The sequence below is a fragment of the Lissotriton vulgaris genome, chromosome 3_1, assembly GCF_964263255.1.
Source record: "Lissotriton vulgaris chromosome 3_1, aLisVul1.2, whole genome shotgun sequence".
NCBI classification, from domain to species: Eukaryota; Metazoa; Chordata; class Amphibia; order Caudata; family Salamandridae; genus Lissotriton; species Lissotriton vulgaris.
In genome coordinates this window covers 891,247,918-891,263,071 of record NC_141689.1, presented here as the reverse complement: position 1 = coordinate 891,263,071, position 15,154 = coordinate 891,247,918, and the positions used below count along the sequence as shown (strand labels likewise).

The 15,154-nt window shown below is 46.5% G+C and overlaps 1 protein-coding gene across 4 annotated transcripts in view; it reads left to right on the top strand.

Annotated features, from left to right (window-relative positions):
* The window catches only part of SMARCA2 (SWI/SNF related BAF chromatin remodeling complex subunit ATPase 2), a 1,892,118-nt gene that overhangs the window by 1,647,859 nt on the left and 229,105 nt on the right, over nucleotides 1–15,154 (top strand). For all 4 annotated transcript variants that reach the window (XM_086961220.1, XM_086961218.1, XM_086961217.1 and 1 more), the window contains one exon: nucleotides 4,509–4,614. In XM_086961220.1, coding sequence (XP_086817346.1) covers nucleotides 4,509–4,614 — 106 coding nt within the window. The remainder of the gene's footprint in view (nucleotides 1–4,508; nucleotides 4,615–15,154) is intronic.

The window sequence follows — 15,154 nt, the reverse complement described above, 5'->3', positions numbered from 1 at the left end:
ATTTGCCTGGAATTGAAGGGTTTCCTGCCCACCATCAAAGGAAGGCTGCTGCATGTGCTCATGGACAGCACCACCAAGTGGTACTGGAACTAGCGGGTGTGGTTTTGGGTCCTGTACAAGGAGGCTCAATGCCGTTAGCAGTGGGTGTACTGCCAAGGACTTTTTCTGAGGGGTAAATCAGCCTCTGTCACTTAGCAAACCATGAATTGCAGTTAAACCTGGAGGTGCTGCATGGCATCTTGCATCAGTGGGAAGAACACTGACTCAATCTTTTCGCAACTACCAAGAAAAAGCAATGTCAGCATTTTTGTACGTTGGAGTTCCCACAAATGCTTTCTCTGAGAGACGCATTCCTTCTAGTGTAGAACTTGAAACTCCTATATTCCTTCCCATCACTGCCTCTCCTGCCCGAGATCTGAAAAAGATTATGAATGTCTGGGCCTAGGTCAGTTTAGTGGCACTGGATGGGGCCAGGAGACTGTGCTACCCGGAACTACTGAGCATATCAGCATCTATACTCCGATGAAGCTGCCGCTTTGGGAGGATCATCTGTAACAGCTGCAGGGATGGGTGCTACACCCAGGTCTGCACAGTCTACATCTCTATGCTTGGAAAGTGAGCAGCCACATGTGTCCTCCTTTGCTCTTCTCCTGAGGTCGTTCATGTCAACTTGCACGCAAGGCATCCCTCTATGAATTCGGTGTACGCCAGTCACTGGGATAAATATGTTGGTTGGTGTGGCTCTTGCTAAATTGAATTACTGTAAGCCAAGTAGTGTGAAGTTTTTTGTGTTCAGTTTGTCCCTGGCCCACCAAAGACTTGCTTTGGGTGCAAATTAGGCTGTTCACTGGAGCAGCCTTCTTTGTTCAAGTCACCTGCTTTGATGACATTTTTTAAAAATGTTTCAACATTTATTCCCATCAACACCCTTTGTGATGTTACAGTGTGTCTACAGTTGTCCCTTGGGGCTTTTTACATTCAAAATGGACTTTCTCATTGAAATAACATTGGTGAGGTGTGTGAGCAAGCTGCAGGCTCTATCTGTCAATCCACTTTATTTAGCTTTCTTCCCAGATAAATTCGTGTTTAGGACCTGATCTTCCTTCCTGCTAAAAGTGGTCACTTCGTGTTGGGTGGGCTCTCAACCTTCTGGTATTGATTTCCCCACCTTACCCCTCTTAGGAGAAAGAAACTCCACTGTTAGGACCCTAAAGGCACTACATTTTTTTACATGTTACACCAAAGAACATCAAATGGACGGTAGATAGCTCCTTGTGAGGGGTGGGGGGTCTCTATGATAAAGAATGCCAATTAATTGTTCTGTGCAAAAAGATCTGCTACGCGTTGCCAAAGAAGTGGCTTCCAGAGGTCTTACAAGCAAATTCCACCAAAACTAATGCTGCTACCAGTGCACTAGCACTTGAAGTAACTGTTCTGGACAGGTTTGTCTGGCAGCTTGTTACATACATTCACGAAATGCTACTGCCTCGACAACCAGGCTTGATGAGATGAACATTTTGCCCACCCAGTCCTGCATGACTTTTGTCTGATCCAGGCCTCAGACCCACTACTTGGAGAGGTACTACTGTGGAATCTATTCACAAGGTGAGAAATCTGCTGTTATAAGTACCCATCAGAAGAACAAATTACTTCTCTCTGGTAACTATCTTTCTGATGGATTCCTCACAGCCTTCTCATCTCTCTGTTCTGTGAACTGAGCTTTTGTCCATCTGAAAGGTCTCAATATAGGGACGTACACCCTGGTTGTGCCAGGTTTGCCATGTGCTCCTCGTCTGAGGGCGCAGACAGCATCAGGAAGTAATGGGCATTGGTGCGCATAGTTGGAGCTTATATGCAGCTCCGCTCGTCACTTTCTGAGCGGAATGATGTTTGTGCCGAGCTGCACATCTCCACCTACCAACTCGCAGGAGTACTGCTTTGAAGTTCCCAGATCCAGTCCGATGCCTGGTGAATATTCACATGGTTAAATAAAATATCCACCAGAAAGTATGTTACCAAAGTAAGTGACTTGTTCATTTATGACAAACATATGACACACTTGAAGCTGTCTTGATGGATTCAAAGCTGTAAAACGTGAAGCATTTCATTTAGAAAAAAAATTATGAGTTTCTTTCTGTAATAGAAATTATGGTTAGTGCTAAAGAAAGCAAAAATGAGGACACATTTTCTATGAGTTCTCAAATATCTTTTATATCCATTTCAGTCAAACATTGTCAAATGCATAGAGAAAATTGTACTTCCAGCACCAGCCTGTCAGTTAGCTCCCTACTAATCAATTGCAGCGTCACCACAGAGTTAGAAAGAACAACTGAAGCCCTGATATTATATTTAAGATAAAAGCGAGGCACTCTTGAATGCCATTTTGTTAGACCAGGAGCTGCTAATTTAAAGCTTTTCCTTAGGAGTAGGCTGAAGTAAATTAATATTCATATGTTAATGGAGGCATGAAACCAGAGGGTTACAAATGCGAGGGGAGGTATTTTAATAGTTAGTTGAGGCATCAGCATCCACTTTCCACATGTGTTTATCTTTGGCCATGCGCAGTGGTGTGTCGGCCGCTGGGCTTTGCCTGTGATCAGACCCTGCACCACCCTCCCATGACCACCCAAGATCCTACTTGCTCAGTTTTGATCCTTTCACAAGCAGTGGTTGACTGATGGTTCTGTTGTTCAATTATGTTATTTGGTAAGCTCTCTGCAAGTGACCTACACCCACTGCACCCATCATTTTGTGTGAAAACAAATAAAAGGACATCCTTCAGAAGTTCTTCACTTCTGAAATATCCAATTTCTTATGCATCTTTTGAAAGCTTACAGACAAGCTTTAAACAATCCAATTTAGGTAGTTGCATTTCTCCTCATTTATAAAGCTTATTGCACGCTGTCAGAATCATTGGTTACTCTCATTAGTAGTTTCAACAATATTATTTACTTATAATTGATGATGTCTATGTGATGCCATTCAGCAGGTCATGAGTGATGTAATATGTGAGAATCCAAGAATCTCTTTCTGTCTTGAGGCACACTTTTTTCACTGTTCATGCTTTTGTTCAACAGATTGTCCTAATCTTTTTTGTTTAGTGTGCAGTAACCGGCGAATCCCACTGATCAGTGGTTTTTAATTATAAATGGGATGAAGTATCCCCTGCCATACGTTTTAAGGATATTGCACTGAGGAGTTCAATGACTAAATCGAGGAATGAAGCAGAAAGCCAAGTTCTTTTATTAAGGTTCTGAAACGCCAAGGTGATTTGAAATATCCTTATAATGTATGCCAGCTAATAGTTTATTCCTTATAACACGTGGTCACACCAGCATCTTTCCCATAAACCACTTAAATGCTTGGCGCGTAGTTCTTTCATATGAAAGAGAGAGCATGTTTGCAAACATGAAGAATAAAAATAGAATCTCTAGTGCAAAATTAAACACATCAGAACGCTGTTATATATTTGTTGCGAAAAGATATAATCAGTTAATAAAAGTCAGTCTACATACCAGGCCCTATGGCCAACTACCTTGCCAGCTGTACAGGGCTAGGATTTGGCTTCCCGTATGGTAATAAGATGGGACTTTACGTAAAACAATTCACTGAAAAAACAAAGGTTAAAGTAAAGTCATAGTTAAAATGATCAGTAACTTGTTAAACAAAACACAGAATTTCACCAGTTATAGTTATCTCAAGTAATTATAACTAATTTTCCACGGTAACTATAAATTGCGCCATCGGCCTGCACTGCTAATTACCCCACATATTACATCACTCTTGACATCATTGATAATATCACTGCTACATTTGCAACAAAATTAATGATGAGAAAATTGTGCATGGAGGGGGGAGAGTCATAGTTATCTTAGGGCGGGAGTTATAGTTACTTTACATATAACTATAACTGGTGAATTTCTGTGTTTTTAATGTTAGTTTTAGTGGTACGTTGTTACTTAACATTTCATCTAACTATAACGTTACTTTAACCATCTTTTAAGGGAACATATATCTAGATAGATAGATAGGTAGAGGTTTTCAGCGAGTAGTTGATCTGTTGTGACGTTCACATTTTCCTTCTGCCAAATAAAGCATACAATATGAGGAAATGGGTCAACCTAACACCTGTGAGTCACAGCATTCTGCCCATTCGCAAGGAGCACATCAGCACAAAAAGTACCTTTTTTCTGTGCCAAAGACTAATAAAAATGTGTTTTGCTTTTTTATTTAATATTTAGTGAGGGCTACCTTCAATGATAACGTTTTACCAAAACCATGATGAGACCAGCATTGATGGAAAAAAGGCTGCTAGCCAACTCCAGACATATTCATTTTTTCAATCATTTTCTATTGCACCATTCAGCAGCAGAGTTTAAACTTGCTTTGGGATTTAGTCACTCATTTATACCGTAAATAGATTTTATATATGGTGTAATAGTCTGAATAGCTACTTTTGAAAAGATCCACTAGCATATTGATCTGTGTATTTTTTTTATATTTACCAGTTCTGGACGACAGCTAAGTGAAGTGTTTGTTCAGCTGCCCTCTCGTAAAGAATTACCAGAGTATTATGAATTAATACGGAAACCTGTTGACTTTAAAAAAATAAAGGTAAGTGTACTTTTTGGGACATCTCTAACATGAAATGCTTCAATTTTCACAATATTTTTAATAAGCCATGCTTTTGTAATATAGCATTCAAGAAAATTTAACAAGCAATTATTGTAGAGTTTTTCGGTAATCCTTCATATTAAAATATCTTGTTTTTATTTGTTAAGAGAATATCTGCCTCGGTTCTTGGCACTGCAAGGGCATACTAATATACAAGCATTGCTAGTCCTACCTACAGATTAAACATCCACTTTTTAAGGTTTCAGACAAACTCAGCTGAAATTGCCTAGCGAATCACAAATGGCGGTTACACTCTGAGGTGGCACAAGCCATTTTACCTTGAAATCAAGGAGAGGGGGCTCTATGTACCAAAGGAATGGAGCACCCAATAACCATGATGCCAGCCTTTGAGGCGTGTATGCTATGAAATAGATCCTGACCAAAGGGAAAATTCACAAGCCATTTTACAACAATGGAAAGGACCCTGGCTTGATCTATTCTCCACTGCCAAGAACATGCAGTGTCAAAACTTCTGCGTGTTGTTGTTCCAAAGACTGCATTCTCTCTTAGACTCATTCCACCAGCACTGGGGAATCAGAACCCCTGCATGCCTTCCCACTCCTCCCTCTCCTGCTGAGGTTAATATAGAAGATCAAGAGAGACCGGGCCCTAGTCATCCTAGTGGCCTCAGACTGGGCGAGGGGAATGTGGAATCTAATCTGGAACTTCTAGGCATAAGCATATGTCCTCCAATCCGGCTGCCCCTTTGGGAAAACCTCACAGCTACTGGGCTGGGTCTTGTAACAAAGTCGGCACTATCAGCACCACTTTGTGTGGAAATTCTGTGGCTGCAGTTGATGGCTATCGATCTTCCTCCTGAAGGTGTTTGTGTCCTCTTAACAGACCTGCATCCATCAACTAAATCGATTTATGCAGGACGCTGGGAGATGTTTGTCATTCGGTGCCTTTCCCAAAACACACAATCCCTGAATGTGCAGTTATCGAATGTTCTTCTGTTCTGTTTACCATTAGCCCAGCAGGGCTTTGCTGAGGCAACAGTTCAAAGTTCTCTCTGCCCTTTCAGACTTCTTATTTGTACCTGCCAAGTCCTCCTGCTTCAATTCACCTGTTGTGAGTCTTATTTTGAAGAGGCTGGTCCATATATTCCCCCTGATCCCATTTGTCATTCCGCAGTGGGACCTGTATTTGGTACTCATCTTCTCGATGTGCACTCCCTGCGAGTCCATTCACAGTTTTTCTTTTCACCTTCTTATCATCATAACAGCATTCCTCATCACTATAACATTTCCCTGACAAATTAGTTCTCCAGACAAAAGCAACATGCCTGCTCAATGTAGTCACACCCTTCCACATAGGGCAGTCCGCCAGCTTGCTGACCTTCTAGGCACCTCCTCACCCCTCCAAGGAGGAAGAATAACTTTATCACCTTGACTCCAAACAGGCACTTAGCTTGTGTGCGGACTGAACCAGAAACTACAGACAAGACAACTACCCTTTTTAGGTTTCGCCTGCGAAGAGATGCGCTCTGCGCATCTTTTCGGCGCAGGCGAAATCCTGTTGAGATCTGTAGTGTGGCTTGGTTCGGCCCTCGTCCTTGATTGGCTGGCTCCGTAAACGGAGCCTTGCCATTGGACGAGGGGCCTGTCCGTCAATGCCGGACCAGACACGGGGGCGTTCCCGACATTCTTTGGCTTTTGCCGACGTCACGGGACGCCGGGAACGCCCCCGTGTCTGGTCCGGCATTGCCGGCACCTCCCTTGCTGCTCGGGTCTCCTTATAATAATCTCCCGCCTCCCTCGTCCTCTCCCGCCCCCCTCCCGACGTCCGTGACCTTTCCCGCCCCCCTCGTCCTCTCCCGTCCGCCCCCCCCCCCCCCCAGAGCGGAGGAGGGAAGCCCGACTTGTTATCGCCTGCTGTTGAGTTCTACTGCTTGTGCTGTTTTTTTTCTTAAATTGTTTCTTAAATCGCTCAAACACAGCTGAGTTAACAAGCACAGAAAGAGAAAACCTGATACTACTGCCAAACAGACAGGAAATTGTAGTAGACCTTGCAAGCAGGGAAGCGTTGAACCACGCCTACCGCCCAATCAGCTGTCCGGGCTGTTGCTATGTGCGCTCTACTCTGCCTTCTTTGTACAGTAGACAGAAGAAATGCATTGCACGGAAAGACGGGCTGTGCACCGAAAGCATAATGTTTTTGTCTAACCGCTGCAGAGCAACAGTGTTTCCAAACGTAAGCAAGTATGTGTGTCTAAGAAGTCAACGTGAGATGTTGCTTTCAGTAGGATGCGTCCATGGGAGGCACAAAGTCCTTCTTTCGTTTCCATGGTCAGAAGAAACCGCATCAGTCAGCACTGAAACTGGTGACACCTTTGAACTGCATCGCTCTTCCAATCGGTTTACGTCATCAGCAGGCGGCGTCGACCGGAGCCAGGACTCCCGATGACTGTTTCCGCAATGGAATCGAACAGGGACGAAGTAGAGCGCTGTATTGCCATAGCGTTAACTGCCATCCAGAACGGGCATCAAGACAAGGCGCTGCGTTTCCTAGAGAAGGCTGAGCGGCTGTTTCCAAACAAGAAGGCTCGCGGTGAGTGAGAACGGGGGTTCAGAGGGTCTGTGCTGGCCTGGCCTTTGCACCATCTCCTCGTACAGCTGTTACAAGTACAGCACCCGCCTCCCTGCCTGGAGGATCTCACCTATCCATCCCCTCACACCCCGCTGCTGTGCCCCTTACCCTCCGTTTGGCCTGTCCCACTTTTCTAAAGCCTGACTCTCATCTGCACCACCTTACCCGTCGATTTTCTTCCCGTATCACTGCCCTCACTGCCCCCTCCTGCCTGTCCGATCCCCACACACCGCATTGCTTCGTGTCCTCCCAACACCTCTGCTGCTCCTTGTACCTTGTGCCTCACTCTTGTCTATACACCCCTCCTTCTCCATATCACCCCTCCTTCTCCATATCACCCCTCCTTCTCATTCTGTGTCTGCATCCACCATCTCTGTACTGTTCACCTTCCTGCCTACACCACCTCCCCTCCGGCTTCACTCCCTGTACATGGCCAGCTTCCTCTAGCACCCTCCTGGTGGTCTAGTCCACCTCTTGCCTATTTCACTTTGCTCGCACTGCCACCCACACTCCTGTGCCACCACCCTCTTTCCAGTCTGTGCCATTTATATTTTCTCTTTACCACCCTCCTGGCAGTACCTCCACCTCTAGTGCTTGTGCCAGCCGTCATACCTACTATAAACCCCTGTCTCTTACTTGTGCCACCCTTCATTCGCACTATATGCCCGCCTGTTACTTGTGCCACAGTTTTTGGCCATATGACCCTGCTCTACCGTGTCTGTTCCACCCTGCAACCTGTCAATCCACCCAGCCGTCATTCCCTTTTTGACCTTGCACCCATCCCTTCTACCAATTTTCATCACTCAACCGCACTATTCGCTACACCACTGCCACCCTCTGCCATGACCCCCTTTAGCCCCTCCTCCCTCTTAAAGATGTTCACATTGTTTGTATTTGTTTGCACCCTTACGTTGTCACACCTGCGCCCACCTGTCAGTTCACCCTCTGCAGGGAGACCCAGCTCTGTTAAAGTGCAGCACTGATGAAGATAATTAACCTTAATTTCGAAGGACGGAGTTCTGTGACGTCGCATTGATGAAAACATATCTAGCTATAAGTTGGAGTGAGGAAATCCCAGTTTCTCTTTAGAATATATGCATATTTCGTGAGCCCCTGGCTACTTTAGGTGGAGTTTTACCTTTACATGCAGTTTTGCGGTACCCCCAGCCGCTGAAAAGTGTCGGACTTTTGGGTTCGGGAAGTTGCAGAGTGATTCATATAGCCTGCTCGTGTGTTCTTGAATGAATCCTTGTCTCAAGCCTTGCTCTCATCCGTTTTATTTTTAATTTATGTGTGTTGTGCAAAGGTTCCGTAAAATTGCTACATAAACTGTTTTCATGTCTTCAAATCTTGACTAAGGAAATGTAAGCAAAAAAGTGTGCCATTTGATTTTTTTGTGTGTGTGTGTAGTGTGGGGCTCTGTGTGTGTATGTGTGGGGCTGTGTGTGTGTGTGTGCGTGTGTGGGGCTCTGTGTGCGTGTGTGGGGCTCTGTGTGTGTGTGGGGGGCTCTGTGTGCGTGTGTGGGGCTCTGTGTGTGTGTGTGGGGCTCTGTGTGTGTGTGTGGGGCTCGGTGTGTGTGTGTGTGTGGGGCTCTGTGTGTGTGGGGGGGGCCAAGGGAGACAATGACCCTGTCCACCTGACAATCTCACAGGTCCACAAAAAGTTGCTTGTGCTTGCTGTCCTGCCAGTCCTCGTTGCTTGTGCTTGCTGTCCTGCCCCCCGTTGCTTGTGCTCGCTGTCCTGCCCCCCCTCGTTGCTTGTGCTCGCTGTCCTGCCCCCTTGCTGTCCTGCCGTTGCTTGTGCTTGCTCCCCAGCCCCCTGTTGCTCGTGCTTGCTGTCCTTCCCTCTCCGTGCTTGTTCCCCTGTCCCCCGTTGCTTGTGCTTGCTGTCCTGCCCCCCTTGCTGTCCTGCCGTTGCTTGTGCTTGCTCCCCTGCCCCCCGTTGCTCGTGCTTGCTGTCCACCCCCCCCTCCTCATTGCTTGTGCTTGCTATCCTGCCCCCTCGTTGCTTGTGCTTGCTCTCCTGCCCTGCTATTGGCATTGTAACTGACAATGCCATTTATTTATGTTTTTAAAAAAAAAACATAAATAAAAATAATGTCATGAGCAATGCCAATAGCTCTAACTTTTGTAAAGGCGAAACCATTGCATTGTAAATGCTTGTTTTGGGTTCTTTAGGGGTAAAGAAGGCAAAGTAGTGCCAAAGAAGATTGTGTTATGCATCAAGATCTGCTATAGACTAACAAGAAGCAGCCACACAGAAGGCTTGCACGTTCATTCCACCAGAGCGAAGGCTGATACCACTTTGCTGGTGCACGTTGTGACTGTCATGGTTTTAGAGTTTATACCAGAAAGGGTATTCTCAAGGGTAAGTAACTTGTTCATCAATGTGCATGGGTGATAAATATATACCGCCTGTTGTCACTTCTGGAAGTGGTGTAAGGCTCTGTGGTGCCAAAGTCACCAGCTATTGGTGTCCTGGAGCAATTGCTTTGAAAAGCAACAAACTGGATCTGTTGCACTGGGAGGCGCAGTGGCGGTATGACTGAGATATTGCCGTTTTGCACATTGTTCCTTGCACTGAACCTTTTTAAACCACTTTGAATGTCATTTTAAATAAGCGCTATTTGTGAATTTTAAATAAATTTTTTACCTCACATCCGCCTCATTGACACCCGCTGTTCTGCTCGCCGGCGCCCCGTTCCACCACGGGGTTGTCCCGCTTGCTGTGGAGGGAGTGAAGGCGGGGCAGTGACGGGTTAGAGGTTAGGGGGCGGGACCAACCCTGCTCAAGCGATATTTAGTGTTGAGCATCGCAGAGGACTCGCTGAATCTGTTGCACTGGGAGGCGAAGTGACGGTATGACTGAGATATTGCCGTTTTGCACATTGTTCCTTGCACTGAACCTTTTTAAACCACTTTGAATGTCACTTTAAATAAGCGCTATTTGTGAATTTTAAATACATTTTTTACCTCACATCCGCCTCATTGACACCCGCTGTTCTGCTCGCCGGCTCCTCGTTCCACCGCGGGCTTGTCCCGCTTGCTGTGGAGGGAGTGAAGGCGGGGCAGTGATGGGTTAGAGGTCGGGGGCGGGACCAACCCTGCTCAAGCGATATTTAGTGTTGAGCATCGCAGGGGACTCGCTGGATCTGTTGCACTGGGAGGCGAAGTGGCGGTATGACTGAGATAATGCCGTTTTGCACATTGTTCCTTGCACTGACCATTTTTAAACCACTTTGAATGTCATTTTAAATAAGCGCTATTTGTGAATTTTAAATACATTTTTTACCTCACATCCGCCTCATTGACACCCGCTGTTCTGCTCGCCGGCTCCCCGTTCCACCATGGGCTTGTCCCGTTTGCTGTGGAGGGAGTGAAGGCGGGGCAGTGACGGGTTAGAGGTCGGGGGCGGGACCAACCCTGCTCAAGTGATATTTTAGACGGTCATGTGCTCGACGCGCACGGAAGCACGTGGAGAAGTGTGGCTCACTGGTTAGAGCAGGCAGACCCTGAAGCAGAGGTCAGACCCAGGACCAGGGTTCAATTCCTGACGCGGCAGGGTCTTGAGCTCAAATGTCCACGGACTCGATAATTCTCGCTTCGGTGCCTGACCTAATCATGGGTTCACACTCTGCAACTCTGGGCATTAAGCTTGCTTAATCTCCACAATGGCCCCCCGCGGCGGGATGCCTGGCTTTCACCTTGGGGATGCCCGTTAGGGGCTATCTCACAGGGAAAAGCCAGGACGGGTTCCCAAGGCAAGCGCCGAGATGCCTCCGGGTGATTCGAGCGCTATATAAGAACATACAAAGCGTGCAGCGGGTGCGCCAAAGGCAAGCCCGTCCGCGCCCAGACGGGACCAGGGGCCACCCCGCCTGCTGCCTGGACCTTCATAGCTCCCAGCTATTCCAGGGACGAACTGCTTAGTCTCAGGGTAAAAAGTAACACTCACTGCGAGACATTGCTCCCGGAGGGCTTCCTATCCTTCTGCCGGGAGTGTAAGTTCTCCTTTTCCCACCTCCAGCTAGGAATAACCGGGGAGCACGGAGTCTACATGACCTTAAGTCCTAACAGAAACAAAGATCATGTTAATCAGTTCAATTTTCTTAGTACTAACTGTAGATCGCTCCCCAAACACAAAGACGACCTCTTTAATCTTCTGATTGATCAGAAGCCGGATGCGCTATTCCTTACAGAGACTTGGCTAACTACAAGCTCTGGGCCTGACATCGCATTAGCCCTCCCTCCTAACTATGCTATAGTCAGGAAAGACCGATCGAATCAAGAAGGTGGTGGTATAGGCATTATTTTTTTTTTTAAATGTCAATGCAAGTGGGAAGACATTAACCTGGCAAATTGTGAAACAGGACTTTTTGAACTTGCCCTTAGTCCCCAAACCACATTTTCTGGGATTTTGATATATCGCCCACCAGGGGCAGCCGGTGATTGGGTGGCAGTCCTTTCAGAATTCATCGCACCTTTGCTGATGGAAGCATCTATGTTTGCCATCCTGGGAGACCTTAATTTACACCTAGAAGATCGAAGTTGTCTGATGATTCTTAACTTTCTTTCTGATCTCGAGGCACTCAACATCCACTTATGGAACTCTGGCCCCACACTCATAGCTGGTCATTTGTTGGACCCAATCTTTGCAAATTTTGATCGTATAAAGTGCGAGCCTGCATTACCTATTCCGTGGTCTGATCACTTTCTCACTAAATTTAACATCTGGGTACCCCCTAGTAAAGTTCTCACCAAATCTGAGATATGGTTCAGAAATAGGCAAAAACTCCATATAAAGGATCTTGATGAACAGTTTATTAGATCTAGACCCGCTATTGCTACTGATCTTGAGGAGATCACAATTAGTGATCATAAGATGATCAATAATTGGCTATCTAGCGCCATTTAAACCACTGTACCTCTGACTTTAAGCAAACACAAATCATGTAATCCCCCCGTCCCATGGTTTACGGACAAACTGAGAGAAGAAAAAAGTCAGTGTAAAAAATTAGAGAGACAGTGGAGAAGACACTACGATTCTGTTAAAAAAGAAACATTCAAACAAGCACTCAATGCGTATCATCTGTCCTGTAAAATTGCTATGGGTGATTTCACCAAAAATACCATCTTAGGAGCACCAAATCATTCAGGCACGCTTTTTAATGTTCTAAAGAACTTAGCTGGGACGGCAGTTCAACCGGAACGCCCAATCTTGTCACCCATGCAATACAATTCGATCGCCAAATTCTTTTATGAGAAAATATCAACAATTAATGCAAATTTCACCTCTGATGGTGATGTTACCGACTTTCCATCTAATTCCTCTACCCCTAGCGATAGTGATAAAAGGGAGCACCCCACGAAGAATGAAATTACGGCATGGCAACCGCTGGACATCAATACATTTGGCGAAGCCCTGAACAGTATAAAATCAGGTTCACCCCAGGATCCTATGCCTGCTTATGTCTTTAAACAGCTAGATCTATCTATCCTGGAGGTAATCAGAGCTCTGCTAAATGCCTCCTTGAATGAAGCAATCATACCCGATGATTGGAAGCATGCCATGGTGGTACCCCTGCTCAAAAAGGCTAACGGCGATCCGGAGGTTTTTTCAAACTACCTCCCAATATCCTTACTGCCGATCTTTTTAAAAATCTTGGGAAAGCACGTGAATAAGCAGTTAGTAGACTTTGTCAATGACAACAAGCTACTACACTACTCTCAGTCAGGCTTCAGGAAAGGCCACTCCACGGAATCGACCCTATTAGGGGTCACTGAGGCAATCCGTCAAGAAATGGACAACAGAGGTACGGCGGCACTCATTCTTTTAGACTTGAGTGCCGCCTTCGATACCATCTCCCACACAACCCTGATTCAGTCCCTAGAGGATTTAGGGGTCAGAGGAAAAGCACTGAAGTGGGTGGAACAATTCCTCTCACATCGGACATTCCAGGTCTTCTCAAAAAAGAATAAATCGGATGTCCTAAACTCCCCTTATGGAGTACCCCAGGGCTCAATATTGAGTCCGTTACTCTTTAATGTTTATGTCACTCCGCTAACAAAACAGGTGATGGACAGAATGTGGATCAATGTCACACATTCACCCCAGTCCAAAGATCTGGGCCCAAATCCATCGTTTTTTTGCACTCCACACCACCCTGGGTTAGACAATGGTGATATGCAAATCAGCTCTGACCCTGTGCCCCATGGGAACAGTCCAGTCCGAACTACAAAAGCCATGTCCTTCCCAGAACGGAATCAAGCATCCGAGGACCGGACCGGTTTCGAGGTAACACCTCATCAGCCCGGCTAGCTTGACTTCAGTGGTGTGGAGTGCCTGGGACCCACGTCTGAGCATCCCCAGCGCAATTATGGCGGCAATTGCAAACAAAATTGTTTTTTGTAATTTTCTCCCTGAGTGTACTGGGGTAGCTCAGACGTGGGTCCCAGAGCCTCCACACCACTGGAGTCAAGCTCGCGGGCTGATGAGAGGTGTTACCTCGAAACCGGTCCGGTCCTCGGATGCTTGATTCCGGTCTGGGAAAGATATGGCTGTTGTAGTTCGGACTGGACTGTTCCCATGGGGCACAGGGTCAGAGCTGATTTGCATGAAGCCATTATCTGACCCAGGGTGGTGTGGAGTGCAAAAAACGATGGATTTAGGCCCAGATCCTTGTACTGGGGTGAATGTAAGACATTGATCTACATTCTGTCCATCAAATTGTTTTTTGTAATTTTCTCCCTGAGTGTACTGGGGTAGCTCAGACATGGGTCCCAGAGCCTCCACACCACTGGAGTCAAGCTAGCCGTGCTGATGAGAGGTGTTACCTCGAAACCGGTCCGGTCCTCGGATGCTTGATTCCGGTCTGGGAAAGATATGGCTGTTGTAGTTCGGACTGGACTGTTCCCATGGGGCACAGGGTCAGAGCTGATTTGCATAAAGCCTTTATCTGACCCAGGGTGGTGTGGAGTGCAAAAAACGATGGATTTAGGCCCAGATCCTTGTACTGGGGTGAATGTAAGACATTGATCTACATTCTGTCCATCAAATTGTTTTTTGTAATTTTCTCCCTGAGTGTACTGGGGTAGCTCAGACGTGGGTCCCAGAGCCTCCACACCACTGGAGTCAAGCTAGCCGGGCTGATGAGGTGTTACCTCGAAACCGGTCCGGTCCTCGGATGCTTGATTCCGGTCTGGGAAAGATATGGCTGTTGTAGTTCGGACTGGACTGTTCCCATGGGGCACAGGGTCAGAGCTGATTTGCATAAAGCCATTATCTGACCCAGGGTGGTGTGGAGTGCAAAAAACGATGGATTTAGGCCCAGATCCTTGTACTGGGGTGAATGTAAGACATTGATCTACATTCTGTCCATCAAATTGTTTTTTGTAATTTTCTCCCTGAGTGTACTGGGGTAGCTCAGACGTGGGTCCCAGAGCCTCCACACCACTGGAGTCAAGCTAGCCGGGCTGATGAGAGGTGTTACCTCGAAACCGGTCCGGTCCTCGGATGCTTGATTCCGGTCTGGGAAAGATATGGCTGTTGTAGTTCGGACTGGACTGTTCCCATGGGGCACAGGGTCAGAGCTGATTTGCATAAAGCCATTATCTGACCCAGGGTGGTGTGGAGTGCAAAAAACGATGGATTTAGGCCCAGATCCTTGTACTGGGGTGAATGTAAGACATTGATCTACATTCTGTCCATCAAATTGTTTTTTGTAATTTTCTCCCTGAGTGTACTGGGGTAGCTCAGACGTGGGTCCCAGAACCTCCACACCACTGGAGTCAAGCTAGCCGGGCTGATGAGAGGTGTTACCTCGAAACCGGTCCGGTCCTCGGATGCTTGATTCCGGTCTGGGAAAGATATGGCTGTTGTAGTTCGGACTGG